Source organism: Polypterus senegalus, chromosome 4 (assembly GCF_016835505.1).
Source record: "Polypterus senegalus isolate Bchr_013 chromosome 4, ASM1683550v1, whole genome shotgun sequence".
Lineage (NCBI taxonomy): Eukaryota > Metazoa > Chordata > Cladistia > Polypteriformes > Polypteridae > Polypterus > Polypterus senegalus.
In genome coordinates, this window is record NC_053157.1 from 180,901,220 (window position 1) to 180,923,634 (window position 22,415).

Below are 22,415 nucleotides of genomic sequence, written 5' to 3' on the forward strand. Positions count from 1 at the left end.
ACAGGAGAAAGAGGAATAATGTATGGTCAAGATCTTTAAATAAGATAACTGTCCAACAAAGTCCTTTGAAATTTGCGATGAGTTTTAAAATCATTTGGATGATAGCCTCGGAAAGGGAAAAATCTATAATATAAGAACCTTACATTGCAGACTAACAAGCCATAAAATTAAATAAGGTCTGAGATTGGCAAGGATCAGTTTCTAATTAAGCAATTGGGTAGGAATGAAAACCTGTAGCCACTGTGGCTCTCCAGGACTGACACTGCCTACCTCTTGAGTGCCTCTTTCTCTTTCACAATTTGGCTCTAAACCTAATCAGTACATTTTCATCTCATAACAGGCTTAAGTTTCAAGTTTGTTTTTCTGTCCAGCCGTTTTAGCTGTAGACCGTCCTCAAGAAACTTTGACATACAGACACAGACCCATTATCGAGATATCGATGTTTTCGGTATCAAGGGACCCTAAAACACTGAGATCCATCAAAAACCACAAAGCAAAAATGAACTCATTTTACAGATTACTTTACAAAGAACATGTACTTTATAAGTCAGCACAAAATGACACATTTGTTCAACAAGCAATTGCTGACAAATGTGGTTAATGAGATGAAAATCAGCACTAAGATGGTGTCTCCAACTGGCCAATGTTCAAGGTTATAAACAGTATAATTTGCAGGACTTTCATTCCAACAGTGTAGTTTTACTTTGAGGGTGGCATCAAAGAGCTTAGCGATCTGCATTACAACTAGGAAAACCCAGCTTAGATTCTCAGTTCAGGGACCTTGTACAGAGTATGCCCATTCCTTGGCGTTATCTCATTTTCAACTACTGTAACCATTGACTGTATACAGTATGGAAAGGTGTGTGTTATTTACATAGAGCTACCATGTCATTAAAAACAGATTAATTGAATTTTTTCTTTACATTCTTGTACTGTATTTGTGCAAGAAATACTTCTTCAAAGTGTACATTTCAGCTATCTGAATATTAAAAGAGTAAAGTGTGGAAGATATGGGCTACCAGTTCATGGTATTCTTTGCACCTAAGGTGCAGTTAACTTTAGCTTCTTTGGTAGATGTTTAGCAACTAACTTAAGGAATGCTATTTATACTGTTCATATGATGAACCGAAAGTAAAAGGCAACTATGTTTTACTAATGCTTCTATCCAAGTGCAGTTCTTACTAGTGGATCACTGACAGCCTTGTGGTTTACAGTTCAACTCCTCAGCCACGCCACTACATTTTAAGCCATAGTTATTGTGGATTTAATCACATATTTTGAGTATCCTGTAAAACCTTTAGCTCTTTCTCAACATGTACAAGAACCAAAGAAATATGCCTTTAACTAGAATGTACAGACTTGAAATTAATTTGGTAGATTCCAAGAACTGAATTGGACATAAACTGTGATCAAAAAATTCAAAATAACAGTAATTCACATAAATTGAATATAATTGATTCTATAAATAATGTGCACTAGGAAATATCATATTTTCTTTATTGCTTTCTGTACATCTACAACTTTAAATAAAAACACACTACAGCTGCCAAATGTGCAAGTACTCAATTTACAGAACACCACATGATTAGTGAATTAACCTTTTAAACCTTTTACTTGAGTCAACATATTGAACTACCAAAATAGCCAGGTGACCTTTCTATCACTGATGCCAAGAATTCGGTATTTGGGTACTTTTCTGTATTCATAGTTTAAAATAAAATATTCTAAGAGTGTTTTTTCTTTAACATGGGTCTTGAATTATCTAAAAATAGATATTCTGCACTTTAGTGTTCTGTTAGAAAGGTAAGGTAGATAATGTTTATAGTTTTTATGTGAGGAGATGAGATGTATATATTTTTTAAATTGTGAAAGTCTTTTAATTATCTTGCTTTTTCGAAATACTGAGCCTTGTAAATGCTATAAAAACAAAACCAAAATGTAATATCTGAAGATACACATTTTAATTTGGTAGAAAATACTATTTTGTTTCTATTTATACAGTAATTGTATTGCAGCCTACAGACATTATTTGGAAGTATCCATTGCAACCATTTTCATCATTTAGTTGGTTTACAACAATACCTTGACTGTACAAGCAATACACAATTTATAACACTATACTTACTCCAAAGATTTTGGCTATTCATACTGCTTTGACGGGTTCGCTTCCCGGGTCCTCCCTGCATGGAGTTTGCATGTTCTCCCCATGTCTGCGTGGGTTTCCTCTGGGTGCTCCGGTTTCCTCCCACAGTTCAAAGACATGCAGGTTAGGTGCATTGGCGATCCTAAATTGTCCCTAGTTTGTGTGTGTGTGTGTGTGTCCTGCAGTGGGCCTGTGCCCTGCCTGGGATTTGTGTTTTGTTGGCTGGGATTGGCTCCGGCAGACCCCCTGTGACCCTGTGTTAGGATGTAGTGGGCTGAAAACTAACTGACTGGATGCCTGCGCCACCACCACCTACTCAAAGCATCATGATGCTCCAACATTGATGGACTGAAAGCCAGAAGTCTACATGACCATCATCATCAAGTCCTTCCATAACAACCCTAAATACAAAGAGGACTGTTTCATTTATGTTAGGTAGAATGCCCAGGGGGACTGGGCGGTCTCTTGGTCTGGAATCCCTACAGATTTTATTTTTTTCTCCAGCCTTCTGGAGTTTTTTTTTTGTTTGTTCTGTCCACACTGGCCATCGGATTTTACTTATTCTATGTTAATTAATGTTGACTTATTTTTATTTTTTATTGTGTCTTCTATTTTTCTATTCTTCATTTTGTAAAGCACTTTGAGCTACATTTTTTTGTATGAAAATGTGCTATATAAATAAATGTTGTTGTTGTTGCTTTCACAGAACTTAATTAACATAGAATTAAAAATTAAAAAGTTTTTTCCAGTCGACCATGCAGTTTAAACTAACATGACTTATAAACAAATATAATGTGTAGAAAAGTGTACTCAAATGAAAAAGTTCCTATATTTGATTCAACCAAATAAGTACTTGGGGCATTTCCTAAAAATATTAATGGCTACTTTAAACTGTGAGTGGTAAATGTATTTGTTTGTTCGTCTATGTATACAAGGACTGATCAAAAAATATTTTGGGCCTAATTACATATAAGATATATTCTATGGTTCTGATTTAATAAGTCAGCAAAGATTCTTCTTGTGTGCAAAAATTGTCTGCAAAATTCTATTGCAGCAGAGTGTATCTCAAAGGTGATCGATCCAAGGACTCTCATCTTTCCACATTAATTACTGAAGAAAATGCTGCCAGTGTGAATTGAATCTTAAGTAAGAATTCAATTCAATTCAATGTTGTGCAAAATTACAGGCACTAAAGGGATAGTTATGGTCATCCAATACATTATTAAAGGTACTATATAAATAAAATTAAATATTATTAATGAACAAATAAATGTGAGAAAGGTCTGTCCATGATGATTGCCCTTAACTCTAGAAATTAAAGCATCAGTGTGTAACCTTGTGTTACAAGGGGCATTTTTTTTTTTTTTATTTGCCTCATACAATTGTTTATATTAGGGATTTGTTATTTTTCACATACCCCTTGAGGTTAGAGCGCAGGGTCAGCCATTTAACAGCACCCCTGGAGCAATTTCAGATTAAAGACCTTGCTCAAAGGCCCAACGAAGTAGAGGCAGTAACAGGATTTGAACCAACAACCTTCTGGATACCAGCGCAGATCTTTAGCCTCAGAGTCACCACTCTGCTTTTGAAGTTAATGAGTTGAGACTGAGGGAGATGTAAGGAGTTGTTTCATTAATGGGGATGAAACAGGAATAGATCACTACGACACAAATTTCAAACAACAATCAAAACAATGGAAGCTTGGCGATTACACAAACACCAAGGAGATTCAAGGCCTGTACTAGTTCTGACAAAATTGTGTGCAACTTTTTATTCTGAACATTTTGTCCATATTTATAATGTGCCTCAGGAGAACCACATAACCAGTCAATACTACAATATTTTCTTTGACTTTTGCGACTGTCACCAAAGCTCACACTGCACACGCTGCAAAGCCAACTTTATGAAGCTGTGGATTCAAGGAGAAGTCATACCTGATCTGTTCTCCCAGCAAATGTGACTATCATCTCTTCCTAAGGTGAAGGGCTACTTCCATTGGATAAGTTGTGCCAATAATGAAGTCATCAACTCTGCTACAAAAGAATGGTTGCATATACAAAAAGATGGTATGTTTGAGTGGCACAAAAAAGCTCCAGGAATTTAATAATAAATGTTAAAGTATTTACAGTAATTTTATTTTAAAAAAAAAACAACTTTTTTTTACTGGTGTTTGAGGCTTTTTTCCAGGGAAATTGATAGACAAAGATTAATTTATTTTGTCCTACATTGAAACTTTTAGTACTTCAACTATTCCCCACATGCTGTTGTTTCCTTTCATATGTTAATTTCTTTTAAAGCAGAGGAGTATATCTGAAAAGGAAAAAGTTGTGTGTATCTGCACATTAATATAAGGGATCTGTACAGTGGAGTCATGGAAATGCAGTATTTACTAATGAGCTAAGCAGGATAAATGGAGACATCCAAACGGTAAAGAAAGCAAAACAGACAACTACATAAAAAGTGTATACCTGTTTGGTTACCTTATCACTAGGTTTAGCTAACTTGGATTCCTGGAAATGACAGCTCAAACTGTGTTGACGGCATTAGCTTTTAAATATGGTAAACGAAAAAAAAATGACAAAAACGATGTTGGCCCTGCAGTTTGTGCAAGCACTCTTAATAAAGTGAATCACTCAACCATACTTTAACAATATTGCATTTAATGTAAGTTATTGGAGAAATACAGTGAAGTGGCAAAATAAGACCAATGCAAACATAATTAAGAATATTACTCATTATATCAAATGAAATATTCATTTTTAGTTACGTAAACCTCAGTTAATTGATAAAGTGTTAACAGAGTTTTAAATAAAAAGTGGCAAAAACAAAATGTTTTTGAGCTCAATTCTGCGTGTGAAACAAAAGACAATGCCAACCACAAGGTATTTACAACAGTGAACAAAACATAGTTGTGGCTTTAAAGTGAACAACTGAACTCAAATAAGTCTAATACAATTAGGAATTTACCTGAACAGCAATTGACTAAAGAATGATACCCTTAAAGCTCAAAAGATATGCTAGTAAGAAACAGTCATAAAAGAATTGTATTGTCCCCAAAATGAAAAAAGACAAGTACACAATGTTTGGGACTCATGTTATAGTTTTGATCTGAAATAGACTCGGCCAGGAGAAGGGGCTTACACAAGCGAAGCACCATCTAAAAAGAATGGAGAAAAAAAGGGCAGAAAAAAACTAGACATATTCTTCCCTTGTTGCCCCAGGCTACAGACAGAGAGTAACTGAGAAATTTGCAGGAAATTAGGAGCTGCTGAAAGCTCCAACTGAGTGGTTGCCTAGCAATTGTGAGAAGAGCACACAAAAAAAGCCTAAGAATGAAGTGCTTTATGTTACTCAGTGAAGCTAATGGATGTTGCTCTTTACTTTCAGATGCTCAGTCATAGATCCCCATGACTTTCCTGTGGAGATCTTCACCTTTAAAGGGACCTGTGAAATTAAATAAACATAAATGTAGTCAGTTCCCTTTGTGTGAGTAGTGTTAGCAATGAGATATTTCAGTGGTTTCACAAAATAGTCTGGGTCATAGCCACAAACAAAATAATATAAAAAAATTAGTATATGGACCCAACAAGAATAATGTTTTGAAATTTTTATAATAGTAACTGAGTGACAGAATAAGTGATGTTTGTACTGTGCATTTCCCAAGATATTTCTGTCTGTTTAATAATATAAATAAGTCAATTGTATTATACTGCACATTGTAAGTGAGTGTGCATGCATATAAGTATGCCTTAAATCCTTTGCTGCTGGGATATGCTTTGATCCCCATGACCTGAATTCCATTAAAACTGTTCAAAAATTTATTTTTTTGACATCATTGCTTGCTTACCTAAATCCACAGTGAACAAAGCTGTATTTGCAATCCTCTGAATTGCCATTCATAGAAATCTTTGGAATAGCTATTGTACAAGCAGAAATGTTACAACAAAACACTTAGCCTGAGTTGTTCTGACTGTAGAAAGGTTTCTCTGAGATTGAGATTGTTCAGAAACCCTGAGCTTTGAAAGGGAATGGCATTTTGGCAAGAAAATGTATTAATCAAGACAGAAGTTTTTGTTCTGTATAAAACAGAAATAGGATAAAAGGCCTAAATGAAGTCTAATGTCATGTTTAATTGCTTGCCATTTATATGCCCAATATCTTGCCTATCACTTTATGCCTATAGATGCCAAATGCACCTAGCTAAAGAGGCGGAGAAATGTAAAAAAAAAAAACCAGTAGGCTCCTGTTCAACTTTCATAAAGAAACACAACATGTACATTGGTATTGCTTGGTATTAATGCACCCCTAAGTTTTATGAGTTTCATGCAATAGAAAGCACATCAATTAATAACTGGTTGAGAAAATCAGGATGTTTACCTTTTTGAGTCACAACTACAATGCTGAAATCACAGTTCTGTTTATTAACACTATATACAAAATAACATACCTAAAGTAAATGAGTGGTTTTCAATGCCCATGTATTCACTGCTTACTTACAGCAACTTTATTTACTATATATTTTTGACTTTTTATCATCCAAACAGATATATTGGAATTCATATTTCTTTATTTGAATAAAATGTTAAAATGCTTTACAATTAAGTGAAACTAGAATATATCTTTACCTATTACAAACCATGGTGTTCAGTAATGCTGAAAAGCTGTGGACAAATTAAGCAATTAGGCCCTTAAGCCTAATTTGGACTTTCTGCATACCTAGATTTGCACTCATACATGCATGTACTGTAATTTTGACATTAACCTGAATGACCAGACTTGTTTGCAAAACTGTCCAAGACTCTTGAAATTCCAGTGTCTGCAGGGACAAGCATTTACTATGTGTGTGTTGCAAATGAGCTAAACACACAAATAAAATTACAAATTCCCTTACAAATATTCAACAAAAGAACAACCATCCACTTTGTGTGCATATGCACATCTTCAGGAAGATATTCTGTTAAATCTCAGGGAGTGAAGATATGTTCTTTTTTTTTTTGGAAGTTCAGTGCTCTTGTATTTCATCTGCTATGTGGATGGCTTCAATATATCCCAACAATTTGTCTTGTGCCCTGTTCAAATACATGATCCTTGGCCATTGTTAGCACATGAAACAAGTTTTGTATAATATTTAAAGAACCCAAACCAGTTTTAATAGCTTAGTGGTCTGTTAAGATGTGCAATTAGCCTTCAGTATTACACAACAGCAGCAACTCATTTCATTGTGTACTGCTCTGATTTACATATTTTTAATGCTTCATTTAAAACAGGAAAAAGAATTGTATAGGTTTGAACAACTAATGATTTCTAATACATTTATATGACATGCCAAATTCATTTGATCCATCTTACTTACAAATGAATGCTACAAGGGGATATTGGTGAAAGTACAGTAATACAATTTTTGTAGAAGTACAACATTTGATAGGTTCAGAATACGGCCTTTGCCATTTGCATCCAGAAACTAACAAGTACATGAAAAGTAATAAAACATATACAAAATAGAAATGTAGTCAAATGAATCAGAAACCAATTCAGATTAAATTACCCAAAGGAGTGGAAGGGTGTTCATACAGAATGAAATCAAGCACAGCAAATTGTAAATATAGCGTAAGTGGATGAGAGGTATTAATCCCTAGCCTAAAATAATGTTGAGAGTCAAGGAATTCATGTTAATGGAGCATGGGTCACTGAAGGTCTGCCTTCAATTTTGCCAAAAAAAAAACAAAAAAAAAAACAACAATCTCGTGTAGTCCTAAATTGATGCTTATCAGCAATAACAGCTGAAACATCCAAGTTGGTCTGCATATATGAAAGATGCTGTTTCTTTATTTGTAACAGAACATGAGTTTCTGAAATTTATTGAATATTTGGTACACTGCATTAATACATAAGTGGAAATAATATTTGATGTGCAAATTAGAACAATACTCTTTTACAAATTAGCTTTGTGTTCATTAGGTACTAAAATACATCAGCTCACTTGTGTGAATATACAAGTACTGCAACAAAAATGTGTAAGTACTTTTTCTCACATGCATTTCTTTCATATATGCAGACCATCTTGCATGTCTCAGCAGTTAGTGCTGATGAGCATCAATACAGGACTAGACAAGGCTGCATTCATCTATTGTTTTAGTGGCTGTTTTTTTTTCCTTTTTTGCCAAATTACATCTAAATATTATTAATTTTAACAGGCTGAATAAGAAATAATCAATCATGTATAACATCTGTATTCTACTGCTATTTACTATAAGAAGTCACACTTCGTGGCTATTCCCAATCTGTGATATATTTTAGCAATAAATTTTGACCTGTTAACGAACCCAAACTGCCTATTCTGTTATTTGACTGTATGATAGGCTGGCTGCCTCCTAGTAGTCAATGAAAAAATAAAGTTATAGAGGCACAGCATTTCTGTAGGGGTGTTATTTAATAGTCAGTTAGCATTATAATTTGTTAATTTCATCGTATTGCAGACTTTTTGTGTAGATATGTCCAAAATCGTGACCACATTTTTTAAATAACACAGTATAGATTAATCATAAAAACAGTTATTGCATTATTGTTTACTGCAAGAAAGTAATGAATTATATCAATGTGACATATTGGTATTTTATACTGGGAGAATTAATCATTAAAAGCATAAAAGTTTGTTGAAATCAACAGACACACTGTCTTCATTAGGATATGAGCTGAACATCTCAGGCTACATGTTTATTGTGAACTAGTATGAATGCAAACAGGACCTTACTTTTATCCTTTCCCTACCTGCTTTGGATGGAATTTCATTAACTACTTAAGTGCTTTGAAGGTGGGTGTAATATTCTGTGATAGTCCCTTGGCCTATCTTTGAAAATATACTTTCACAGGCCTGTGATTAAAGCAAATCTATCCCTTTATGGGAACACCAAAATTCAAAAAACGTCCTAAAGTAATGTTGTAGATAAAACTGTAACTGTGATTCATTAAAAAAAAAATAGACATGACAAGCTTTGGGTGGCGTCTTAAAGAGGCACTATCTACATCCACAACTCAGCTCTCCATGTGCATTAACAAAACACTGAAAAACAAGGATTTGTTTTAAAAGTTTTGTGAAGTGGGGGGCTCTTTTTAACCAAGCAACTTGTACTGACCTCCATAAAATGTACATTACATTACAGAAAATACCTTTAGATGTATTCCAAAACTATCAATATGCTGGAGTGATTCCATCATATGTTTTATAATGCCTGCAAAAGAAGAAAGAAAGATGCTTAAAAAACTAGCAAACTGCACATCTGCTTTAAATTACTAGCTCTCCTAGCACACGAGTGAGCTACAATATTTCTGTTAACAGCAGACTCAAAGCACAAAGTAAATATACCTATGTATTTTGAAGGTGATGCTTGGAGGCATAATTGTAGCCTAACAGTGTCAGATAAGATGTAGTATTAAAATATGGTAACAAAGGAATGGAAACACCAAGCTTTTCCCTAAATTTTAGAATATTAATGAACACATCAAAATAACAATTAACACATATGTAGTGGTCAAAAAGTCTTAAATAAACCCAAACTATTCTATATTTTGAATTCTTCAAAGTAGCCACCCTTTGCTTTGATGTTAGTTTTGCATATTTTTAGCATTCTCTCAACCAGCTTCATGAGCCAGCCACATATGATGCTTTTCCTAGTCTTAACAAAGTTCTCACATATTTTGAGAACATATTGGCTGCATTTCCTTCACTCTCCAGTCCAAGCTATTCCAGACCTTATCTACTAGGTTTAAGTCTTGTAACTGTAGACTTGGTTTATCTGCTGCAGCATTCCATCACTCTGGTTCTTTATCAGATTACACAGCTTAGAGGTGTGTTTTGAGTTACTGCCTTTTTGAAAAACAAATGACCACCAAATTAGGCACAGAACCAAATGGAATGTGGTGCTGTGCCAAAACACTGTGGTGACCATACTTGTTAAGTGTGTTAACAATTCTAAATAAATTACTGGAAGTGTCACAGCAAAGCACAACCACACCATCACATTTAGTCCACCATGCTTGCTGGTTGGAGCTTTGTATATACAGTAGATATTTTCATTCACTTTATCTGCATTTCATGATTACGCAGATACTGTAACCAAAAACCTCATATTTAGATTAATCAGACCAAAGGACAGATTTCTGTTGGCCAAATGACCATTACCTATGTTTCTATGCCCAATCAAGTTATTTGGTGATTTCAGGGGTTGGCGATTCTACTAAACTTATCCATGGCAGCAGGGGCAACTCTGATCTGACTTTCTTGTGCAAGTCTACAGGGTTTTTTAACTTTCAAAGTTCTTAAAATCATCCAGACAGGCCGGACCTGCAATGTATTAAACTAATAATGGACTTTTGTTTCTCTTTGCTAGCTTGAGCTGTTCTGGGTATATTTTGAACTACCATAATAACAAATGATGTCCTTCTATCAAATAGGGTTTGTACATGTTAATTTTTCATAACAAGTACTTGGTTCAAACACATTAAATAGGGAAGAAATTTAACTTTTAAAGAGGCACACATAGTAAACTGGATGTTATAATGATTTTTCAAAATCTAAGTTTCACTAATTTTCTAAAAACCAAATTAGTCAAAGGAGGAATATTAAAAAAAAAAAATTTGAATTTATTAGAGGAACTCAAAATGGCATCACATTTGCTATTTCTATACATTTATGTCTTACAAACAAATTTCAGGTAGTTTAAAATGTTATTAAGACTATGAAAAACATGCCTTCAGTCAAGTCTGTCGAAACTACTTTTTTGGTACGTTATGCAAAGATTAAATGATTTGGCTACAAGGAAAAGGTATCAGTACATAGCTGTTCTGGTTTCTGATTGGATACAAAAGGCCTCAATGTGATATCACTGGTCACTATGCTTCAAAACACAAATCAGTGGAGAAAAACTATAGTAACATTATTTCACAGGAATGTTGTTTTCACACTTGAAGTCATATCTTTGGATTGCATCTACTGTATGCTTTACTATCATCCTGCTGTAAAATGAAGGACAAACATTCAACACCCATGAACAAAATACCATGAATATTTAAACTGGCAATAATTTTGAGTACTTAAGCTCTTCATTTCAAGTCAGTCTAGCTTGTCTGACCTATCTGTAACAACATAATTGTCTCACTAACCTGCAAATTCCTCTACTTGGTCATCTCTGACTTCAAAAAGAAGCTCATCATGAATTTGAGCAATTAACCTATAAAAAGTAAGTAAAATGGAACATTACTTTCACAAACAGATGTTTTGTAATTTTATTAAGCAAGGCTAAATCTTACATGTCATTGCTGAATGGGGTTTAGTATATGTAGTATGTTACTAAATAATTTTTGTATAATGTTGGTACAAACTAATTACTCCAGGAAGCTGATTTTCTGATCAAGAGTCTTTGTATCTGTGGGAGAGATTTTCATTTACATTATTTTTTATTTGAAAGGAAGATAGAGTGAACTTTCTTCAGAATTATTGCATTAATCTCAGAAACACTTTCTTTAAAATAGTGAGTGTACTGAAAATTGCTTTGGCTTTGACAGCTATACCGACAACCAGAAAAACATCTAAAATGTATAAAGTTACACAATATTTCCAAAACTAAGCACTGACCACAAATAAATTATTAACAAATAAAACACTCTACTACTCTTACAAGAAAAGATACATTGTTTCATTCTGTACAATAATGTTTGCTTTGTAAAACAGTTTGTGAAATTGCAAACTAAGGTATTTGTTATATAAAAAAATGATTTCTTAGCAAAGCAACAATTACAGTGTTCAAAAATAGTTAGAAGAAATAAAGATTTGGATGCTTTGGCAGTATGACTATTTTGATCCCCAAGATATCACACTTTGTCCTAATTATAAATAATAAACTGTTCTGTCATAACCCATTAAAAAGAATATATAAGATGACATATAATTGAACTAGTAATCTTAAAAATGGTGTGAATTTTACATACACTGCTTAATTAGATAAGATAAATTTTTAAATCTCATGGGGAAATTCAGATACATACAGCACCAGAAACATAAAAAAACAAGAGTATAGACGGGATAGATGATTGGATGGATTGATAGAGAGAGCGGTTGTCCATCGGGTGGTTTATTACTTGAATAAATGAGCCATTCGTGATAAGTCTCAGTAAAGTTGGAGACCAAATCACAGCATTACTTAAAGTAGCTAATGACCTGCAGGTTAATGCTGACTCAGTTAATACATCTGTTCTTATTCTTTTAGACTTGAGCACAGCATTCAACACCATAGACCACAATATTCTTATTAGAACAATCTCGGCAAGAACAGGCCACTCAGTCCAACAAAGCTCGCCAGTCCTATCCACTTAAGTCTTCTAAAAAGAAAACATCAAGTCTAGTTTTGAAAGTTCCTAAAGTCTTACTGTCTACCATGCTACATGGCATCTTATTCCAAGTGTCTATGGTTCTCTGTGTGAAAAACCTCCTAATGTTTGTGCAAAATTTACACTTAACAATTTTCCAACTGTGTCCCTGTATTCTTGATGAACTTATTTTAAAATAACAGTGTCAATGCACTGTACTAATTCCCTTCAAAATTTTAAATGCTCTTTTAATCTTTCTTCATAATTTGTTCCCTTTAACCCTGGAATCAGTCTAATCGCTGTCCTCTGGACATTTTCTAGTGCTGCTATGTCCTTTTTGTAGCCTGAATACCAAAACTACACACAGTACTCCAAATGAGGCCTCATCAGTGCATTATAAAGCTTATAATCATCTTAGCCAATGGGTGGGTCTTTCCGGCAATGTACTAAATTGGTTTCAGTCTTACTTAACAAACATTCAATTTTTTGTTAGTTATGGAGATTGTAGCTCAAGGATCCATTATATTTTATATGGGGTACCACAAGGATCTATTCTGGGCCCACTATTCTCTTAAATTTACATGCTCCTGTTAGGCAAGATTATCTCAAAATATAAGGCGAGCTACCACAGTTATGTAGACGAAACACAGTTTTACTTATCTACATCACCCAATGACCCTGACTCTGTGCCCTTTGATCCAATGTTTGTCTTGTATTACTGAATTGATTAATAGTAATTTTCTTAAGCTAAATAATTAAAAAACAGAAATTTTAGTTATTAGAAAAAATGGAAATAGTGAAGATCTTAGAAATAAACGACCCCTTGGCACTCAAAGTAAAGCTATAAGTTAAGAACTTACTCGTAGGTGTGATCAAGGACTATGATCTAAACTTTGAATCACACATTGACTATATTACTAGGACTGCATTTTTCACTTAAGAACTATTGCAAAAGTAAGACATCTTATAAAATTGCAAGATGCTGGAAAATTAATTCATGCTTTTGTTTTTAGTTGACTAGATTACAGTAATGTTCTCCTAACAGGACTAAGAAAGATATCAGCCAGTTGCAGTTAGTTTAAATGCAGCAGACTAAGAGCTAAGAATAAAAGAAGTGGTGAGGTGACCTTTTGTTATTATGAACCAAACATTTGGAATACTTTAACAATAGAGATAGCCCAGGCTAATAACACTGAGAACATGTAAAAAACTATTAAAAACCCACCTTTTTGATTTGGCCTTTTCTTAATTCACTTCTGTTCTACTTCTAATAGATAATACTGTACTGTATATGCATTGCAATATCATAAACTTCCTAGATGTTGTATCATCATCAGTCCCTACTTTCTCTGTGGTGGCATTTTATGCTGCCATCACCTGATCACAGTGATGAATGTAAATTGATACTCTGTCTATGAGACTCACTGCATTGAACTGTCTAAAATAAAGATTAAAAAATAAGACTGGCTTTAGGACCTTAATGTTAGATAAAAAGCCCAGTTTGGGCTGGGCGGTCTTTTGACTTGGAACATGCAGATTTAGTTTTTCTTTCTCCAGCATCTCCCTCCTGGCGGTGTTTTTTTTTTTTAATCCTCCTTGGCCATCTGACCATAGATCAGACTTATCTTAATGGACTCAAAAAAACTCATCTTCCAATAAGGATTCTACTACTTGTAAATCTGTATTATGTAAGTGCTATTGACTCTTTATAAATTATTTATGTAGTTAAGTATTTCTAACAAGCTGTTTATTTCCACTTGTAACTCTTTGTTTATATTGTGTAAAGCAGTTTGAGCTGCAATCCTTGTATGAAAATGTGCTATAGAAATAAAAATGTTGTTGCTGAAGCATTGAATTACCTTCTAGCAGCAGGCAGAAGAGACCCCCTCCAGGAGGGAATTTTTCATGGTGTCATACAATTTTGCTATCATCCTCTTCCACAGTACAGTAGCTTCAAGTGTGTCCAGTGTATCCCTGTGATAGAACCGGCTTTATTGATAAGTTTGTTCATGGAGTTGTGCTTCTTTTGAGCTCAAGTTGCTTACCCAGGAGACTACTGTATAAAACATCATACTGACTACTCAAAAGTGCTGCACACACCCGAGTCTCCTTAGCAAGTACAGTCTGCTCTGGCCTTTCTTGTACAGGGCCAGTGTGTTGTAAGACCAGTCCAGTTTGTTGTTCATATGAACCCCCAGGTACTTGCAGCTCTGCACCACTTCCACCTTCTCTCCCTCTCCCTGAATGGTGGCACAAAGTATTTTTATACTCATTTGCTCACACTTATTTATATTCCATATTCAAATTGGTATATAGTCGATGGGAATAGACAAATGGCTAACTCAAATACTTCGTAATTAATTCAGCTGGCTAGCAGATTCCTAAAATGTCAGGACTGTTGCCCTCATTTGCACTGCTCATATTTTTTGTTTTTGCCCCGCAGTCTTCATATTACATAACCACAGTTTGAAAATCCTCTATGTCAGTTTATGTTTCAGTAGAAATTTCTACACTGCTTGATTTATTCAAGAATTTCTATCTGCCTTACCAAGATAGGAGGAATGCTGATTCAATTACAGAACATAAGACATTTTACAAATCAAAGCAAATCACACAGTCCATTAAGCTTGTTAGGTTAGCACATCATTAAGTTGTCCCAGTAACGATTTATTTACTACACATGAAAGATTTCCAACATATGAAATGGTGCCTTGCTTGAAGCTTTAGAGAAAAGATGGACACAATTTTCTAAAAAAAATGCCTGTAGCACTCTCCTTTCAATTGTAAGATTTACCATAGAATGAGAATGTAGCTCAAAACATGCTATCAAAAAATGGTAAACACAACCAATAAGTGATTTAACATTTTATGGACATCAAGCATGTAAAAGTATATTAAAATGATAAATTGTACAGTGTTTTTACTGCAGACGTGGTGACTTTTCTTGTCTACTCCACTTTCTGTTTTTCTACACAAGCTCTAGTAAGAGCAGGTTTACACATCTAAGTAGATGTGGGGAGGACACTATAAAAAAAATTATTCAGGGGGCTTGTCCCTCTCTGCTTCACATCCTCATATGGAGAAGTTTCCAATCAGTTGAACCTGCCAATCAGAAAGCACCAGTTCACCTAGCTCAGCTGAAGGAAACCACCCCCCTTGCCACATCTAAACTGAAACTGAGAGGTTGTCATATAATGCAGTGGGCTTCTTCTCTATCATTTAAGCCTTGATGTTCTTCGCTACACTAGGCACTCGCCTTTAGTGATTCAGGGTGATCTCCCAAATAAAACAGTTCGCTCAGGGCTCTACCCTTCCCCCAATCAAATCTGGACCACGGTATACCATTGTTATCTGCTGAGGAATTTACTCAGAGCAATGTCCCCTCTTGCAGCTGCTTGTCCTCTATGAGACAGCAGTGGCAGAACTTCAACGCTGGGTCATGAGATTACAGAACCACCCATCCAGGAAGTGTAGCTAAGCGAGAACTTCTTTTGGTACAGTGGTAGATAGGGGGGCTTTGTAATTCAAAGGCTTTTCAGTTGCTGGCAGGATCATAGCCTACAGACAATGTAAAATTTGATTCATATCAGACTGAAGAGGCAGAAGTTAACTGATGATAGAACTGAGGCTCAAAAATGCTACTGTTTAGTAGCATATTTTTAAATAGATAGAAAACTCCTAGCTCAAAAAATGACAAAGCCCTATGGTCATACCAAATAGGAAATCATATGACAGCAGATATAATTATAGTTGGTTTTGTTACTGGTGAATCTTATTATTTGCATGTTGTATTTGCTTTGTAAATAAAATTAAAAAAATTAAAAAGATAAAATACCAGGAACACTATATCTAAACTGTAAATTACAAAATGTTTAAATGCATATGAAACTGATCAAAATATACAGTAGTGTTTGTTTTAGACATGGTAAGCTACAGTACAAAAAATTATACACAAAAGATATACATTTTTGATTTCCAATTCAAAAGGCTGAACTTGTTATGCACACATACTGTATGTTAAGGCATATACAGTAATCCCTTCGCTATATCGCGCTTCAACTTTCGGCTTCACTCTATCGCGGATTTTAAATGTAAGCACATCTAAATATATATCACGGATTTTCGCTGGTTCGCCGCTTTCTGCGGACAATAGGTCTTTTAATTTATGGTACACGCTTCCTCAGTTTGTTTGCCCAGTTGATTTCATACAAGGGACGCTATTGGCGGATGGCTTAGAAGCTACCCAATCAGAGCATGTATTACATATTAACTAAAACTCCTCAATGATATAAGATATGCTTCCTGCGCGGTGCTTGATTTTTGCTTCTCTCTATCTTTCTCACTCTCTCTGCCTGACGGAGGAAGTGTGAGCAGAGGGGCTGTTTGCACAGAGGACACTGACACTCCTCTACAAAATGCCGCTTTATCGCGGTGCTTCTGTATACTTAAAAGCACGTATTGATTTTTTGATTGTTTGCCTTTCTTAGCGAGCGCTCTCTGACATTCTCTGCTCCTGACGGGCTCCTTTAAAGATAAGATATGTTTGCATTCTTTTAATTGTGAGAAAGAACTGTCATCTCTGTCTTGTAATGGAGCACAGTTTAAACGTTTGACTAAAGGGTGTTATTTCATGTCTAGAGGACTCTAATAATGTTAACAAGTTGGGAGAGTTTATAAGGGCTTAAACTATATAAAAATAACCATACAAACATATGGTTTCTACTTCGTGGATTTTCACCTATCGCGGGGGTCTGGAACGCAACCCCCGCGATCGAGGAGGGATTACTGTAAAAAATCTAAGAATTATTCAACTTTAAATCTTTTATCGAGCACATTTATTTCATTTAAAACTGTCCAGAATGTTTCCAGGGCAAGACCTAACCTGTGAAAGTTGCAATCGAGCTCCAGCTTCACTGGGGCACATGTTTTGGGCATGTACCAAATTAACATCATTCTGGACAAAATATTTTAAATGGCTATTAGACAGCCTTGGTGTCACAATCAATCCTAACCCATTAATAGCTGTGTTGGGTGTGCTCCCAAATGGGACTAAAGTGGGAAGGACAAACAAACTGTAAATGCCTTTACTTCACTACTAGCACATAGAATTGTCTTGCTCAACTGGAAGAATCCTGACCCACATCTTTCAAGTCAGTGTTAACCGATGGTATATACTATTTGCAATTGGAAAAAAATCTAATTCTCACTAAGAGGATCTGTTCAAAACATTTTAAAAACCTGGCAGGAACTAATCAATAACATTTAGAATAAGCATTTATGTTGGGGGGAAAAGACTCTTTTCTCTTTTTACTACTCTCAACAATTTTGCTCTGGCTGTTGGCCTTTCTCTCTCTCATGGGTGGGGGTGGATTTGAATACAGTTTTGTTAAGTTTGACTTGATTGTATGCTTTTAATAAATTCAATAAAAGATCCAAAAAAAATATCTAAGAGTCTTCAGCCTCAGAGTGTTCTCTGCTATTAATTCTGGCTCTTTAGCCCTAGAAAACCAAAAAAGTAACCTGGTACTCTGCTACAAATGAGGACTCACTTCTCAGTTTACATCTCAGATTTTTCCCTTCATTTTTTCTGGTGGACCAATTTCTTTAGTATTCCCAAGCAGTAGTGTGTTGGTACTGAGTAAATCATTAAAAAAAAAAAACGTAAACAAAATGCAGGCTAGTGAGAGGAGTAAAAATAAATCAGAAAAAACAAAAGTAAATGAAGGAAAACAATCTTAGTCATCCTTTGAACACAAAAATAACACATTAAGGGAAAACCTAATCACCACAGTGTAACACCAGGTCCAAGCTTGAGGGGCATCAGTCTGTCCGATTATAAATCATAAGTGATTGTGAATCAACTTCACCTGCTTTGGTGCAAATTAACATGACAAAAGGTGCACTGGAGAGGCAACAGCAAGACAATCCCCAACAAATAAATGGTTTGGGAATGTAAAAACAGAATTCAGATGTTGGACACAGACAATTGCTCCCTCCTTATCCTTCCTGACTGATTCTTCTTTAGCTTTGCATTTTCCTAGTGTCCTTGTCACTACTTGTAGCATACTGTACGTTAGTACCTGCACCTGATTCAGGTTGTACAGGTAGTCTAGCTCCTACAGGCTCCTACATCCATACATACTGTCACAAAAAGGTTTGCTGCGTTTCCCAGCACAGTCTGAAGAGCGTGGAGGAGATACCAGGAGACAGGCAGTTACATGAGGAGAGCTGGACAGGGCTATCGACCCAGCAGCAGGATTGGTATCTGCTCCTTTGTGCAAGGGGGAATAGGAGGAGCACTGTTAGAGCCCTACAAAATGACCTCCTGATGGCTACTGGTGTGCATGTTTCTGACAAACTGTCAGAAACAGATACTATGAGGGTGGCAGGAGGGCCCGACATGTTCTAGTGGAACCAATGCTTACTGCCCATTACCATGCAGTGTGATTAGAATTCACCAGAGAAAACCACAATTGTCATATCTATCATTGGCCCCTGTGTTGTTTTCACAGATGAGAGTAGGCTCACACTGAGCACATGTGACAGATGTGAAAGAGTCTGAGGAGACACCATGGTAAAAGTTAGGCACACTGAAACAGCATCCAGCATGACCTGTTTGGTGGTGGGTCAGTTATGGTCTAGGAAGGCATTATCCTTGCAGGGTCACATAGACCACCACATGCTTGTCAATGGTACCCTGATGACATCCTTAGAGTTATTGTTCAATTGAGAACTCCAGGGATATTATGTAAAGGTGCATCTGACACTGCCAAATGTGCCCGGAGACTGCCCAAGAGCTTCCTGATGCCCTGATCCGGGTATGGGAGGAGATTCCCCCAGGACACCATCCACTGTCTCATCAGAAGCATACCCAGACGCAGTTGGGAGTGTATACAGGCATGTGGGAGCGATATCCACTACTGAGTCACAATATGAGTTGCTGTGATGAAATTCATGCAAGTTGGATCATCCTGCGATTTCAATTTTTTACTTTAATTTTTGGTGTGATGTTGAATCCAGCCTTCAATGGGTTTGTGATTTTGGTTTCCATGGACTGTTATGTCATTTTGTTCTCAACGGATTACGCAATATTATTCAGTAAAGATCTTCCACTTCAATATTTTGTTAATCAAGATCCGATGTGTGATATAACTGTTCATTTAATTTTTTGAGTAGATTTTTTCCAGTTTTTATATTTCTGTAGTTGTTTTCTCATTGTAGTTTAGTTTACCCCAGCACTTGGTCAAATACCAAGTCTCTCCATCTGCTTATGTACAAAATCGCACCCATGTATTAAGTAATGGCACAATGAAAAGCAAACATTAACACAACATGAGTTAGGGATGAAAAACAGTGCCACAATCAATTAGAAAAATGGCAATAACAAGTAGAAATCATATTCAAAAATGCACAGAACAAACAAAAAAAAAATCTTTTAGTAGGATTGCATACTATGGCATATTTTAAAATGGCTCGGTCAACAAGAGGCTTTTTTTATAATCCATAACACATTAATCAGCCTAAAAAGAAAGCATGTTAGGCACTGCATTCCACTAAACTAAATAACCTATAAAAGTCTACTGCAGCTTCACTGGTGCATCATATATAAATAACGTGGTTACTATCATTATCCAATTAAAAATTAAACAGTCTAATAATTATATAAAATAAAACAGAAGAAATAATCAATCAGATGATATACTGCTGTTTGAAGTTTCAAAAAGAAAACACTAATTTGTGCATAGTCTCTCTCATTTTTTTCCAACAGTAACCAGAATGCTTAAAGTGAGAAACTAACTTTCTGTATTTAGTGTTGCACAAAATTTCTATTCCATTCACCTTACTGCTGAAAGAGACCAAGACTTTTTCACTTCTAACAACAATTGAGAGATGCATTAGGTGCTCCAACGACAGATGGATCGCAAGAGTCTGTATGTCTCTCTATTATAATAAAAAACCTTGGGAAGACAGAAGAGACGTGATTTTCCCAGAGAGACTCTTTCACGTCCCGCTTTGTGCCAAGAGATTTAACCATGCCCGGGGCCGGAAATAAAAGAAAGAGTAGATGATAGAACATCGTAAAGAATTCAAAAACATTCACGCGATACACATGACACATCAGGTCAGTGATAATGGAAGTACAAAAATTTCAAAGTCTCAAAATAATTATAGTAAAGATTGTATTAGTGCAAACAAATGGAAATTATTTGTAATTATAATGAAAAGAGATTGAATATATTTTTTGGATTTAAACTTTAAGTTGGAGACTTGTAGATCATCTAATTTGTGTTGCCATCAAGGAAAAGTAGTGTTTCTTCCCAATGAAGAGGTGTATCAGCGAGAATGAAAAGATTTGTTGTCTGGTGAAAACTGAAATCCACATATGCTGTCACGCTTGGGTCACAGAGTTGCACAGATACACAGGAGATTTTAGAGACATAAAAATTATTCAAACACTTCAAACATAAGTCTCTTTCAGGAGTGAATCTAGCTCCGTGTGTAGTCAGAGGGGACAGTTCCGTCTCTCAATTAAAAGAATAGAAAATCTTCCTCTTCATGGGGCGTGCCTCAGGAGCGGGACTCCCAACAGGAGAAGAGGATGCCTGGGGTAGAAGAGAGACAAGGCAGTGACAAAAGGACAGCTGCTGTACAGGCTTTTCCATGTTCGATGAGCCGTGCGAGATGCTGATCACGCGGCATAGCAGCAGCAAGCCAGCAGCTGATCGAGCAAATAGGAGGTCCTAAGCATCCTAAGGCCAGAGGATTCAAGACAGATGACCATTTAGGACTACCAATAGCAGTTCATATTTCCCTTAAACTAGATAACATATAAGCCTTAACATTAGAAGTGAAAAAGATTGCATTTGCCTTTTGTTATATGAGGAATGTCACAAACACTAATGCCACTATAAACAGCAGTAGAAATACAAGCTAAATTTGCATATCATTTTTGAACTTCGTGACAGCATACAGAAAGAAAGAGCAAAATTAAGAAACCATAATTCAAGCTGTGGAGAGCCTTTGCAGAGTGCTACCATCCAACAATTTTCTAAATTACAATAATTTGAAATTCTTGCTAGCAGTAGTTCATTTACTAGGCAAAGGTACTGATTTTACTACTAAATAATTATTCTCTTAAGGGGAGACTTGAAAATAATATATAACACTTCTCTAACAGGCAAATAAAATGATAATGTGTGTTCAGCAGGCTGCATATGTGATGTGTAGCAATGTGATAAATATGCTATTAACATAACACTTCAGACAGAGATTCACCATGTGTAGTGCCTTAGGGGGCTGTGAAAAAATCATTCTCACCCAGCAGAAAAGAAGAGGGCTACAGCCAAGAACAGGAAAAAGATCATACAGTAATCTGTTAAGCGTGTGATTCAATGCATGGCCTAAAAGAATAATCACAGTTGTCTCTCATAATCAGTTTTCATGATTATTGTATTTGTGCATCTGTTTCTTCATAGCTACCATGTTAGTGTGTGTATTGATGAAGACGCTAAGTGTACAGTATAGGTCAAAGGGGTAAAATTGCAGTAATGTTGCTGAGAAACAGAAGACAAGCTTAAGTCACAGAAAAAGTACTGCAGTAGCTGCAAAAAGAAGCTGAGGCCTAAGAATGTGGAGGCACAGACACAGGGCTGGGAGTCACGTGAGGGGCATGAAAGGGCAAAACAGGTATTACAGCACACTTTAAAGTTATCATACTGGAAAAGTACTGTTAAATGCTACTGCAAAATACAAATAAACTTACAGTGTTACTAATTAACATTCAATGGCTACACACATTGCTGCAACAGATATTTTCGATTAACTTATTTCTTCTAGTTCAGGTCCATGCCAAAGACAAAGCAAATTCATTCATCCAACCAATACTTTATCCTTTAGAGGGTCACCCTGA

The 22,415-nt window shown here is 35.6% G+C and overlaps 1 protein-coding gene across 1 annotated transcript in view; it reads right to left on the reverse strand.

The window, feature by feature from the left end:
* Positions 1-4,232: 4,232 nt before the first annotated feature.
* Positions 4,233-22,415, reverse strand: part of poln (polymerase (DNA directed) nu) — a 323,190-nt gene continuing 305,007 nt past the window's right edge. The window contains exons 10-12 of the mRNA XM_039751721.1: positions 11,303-11,370; positions 9,311-9,372; positions 4,233-5,587 (exon numbers count right to left, since the gene is read on the reverse strand). Coding sequence (XP_039607655.1) covers positions 5,504-5,587; positions 9,311-9,372; positions 11,303-11,370 — 214 coding nt within the window. The 3' untranslated portion in view covers positions 4,233-5,503. The remainder of the gene's footprint in view (positions 5,588-9,310; positions 9,373-11,302; positions 11,371-22,415) is intronic.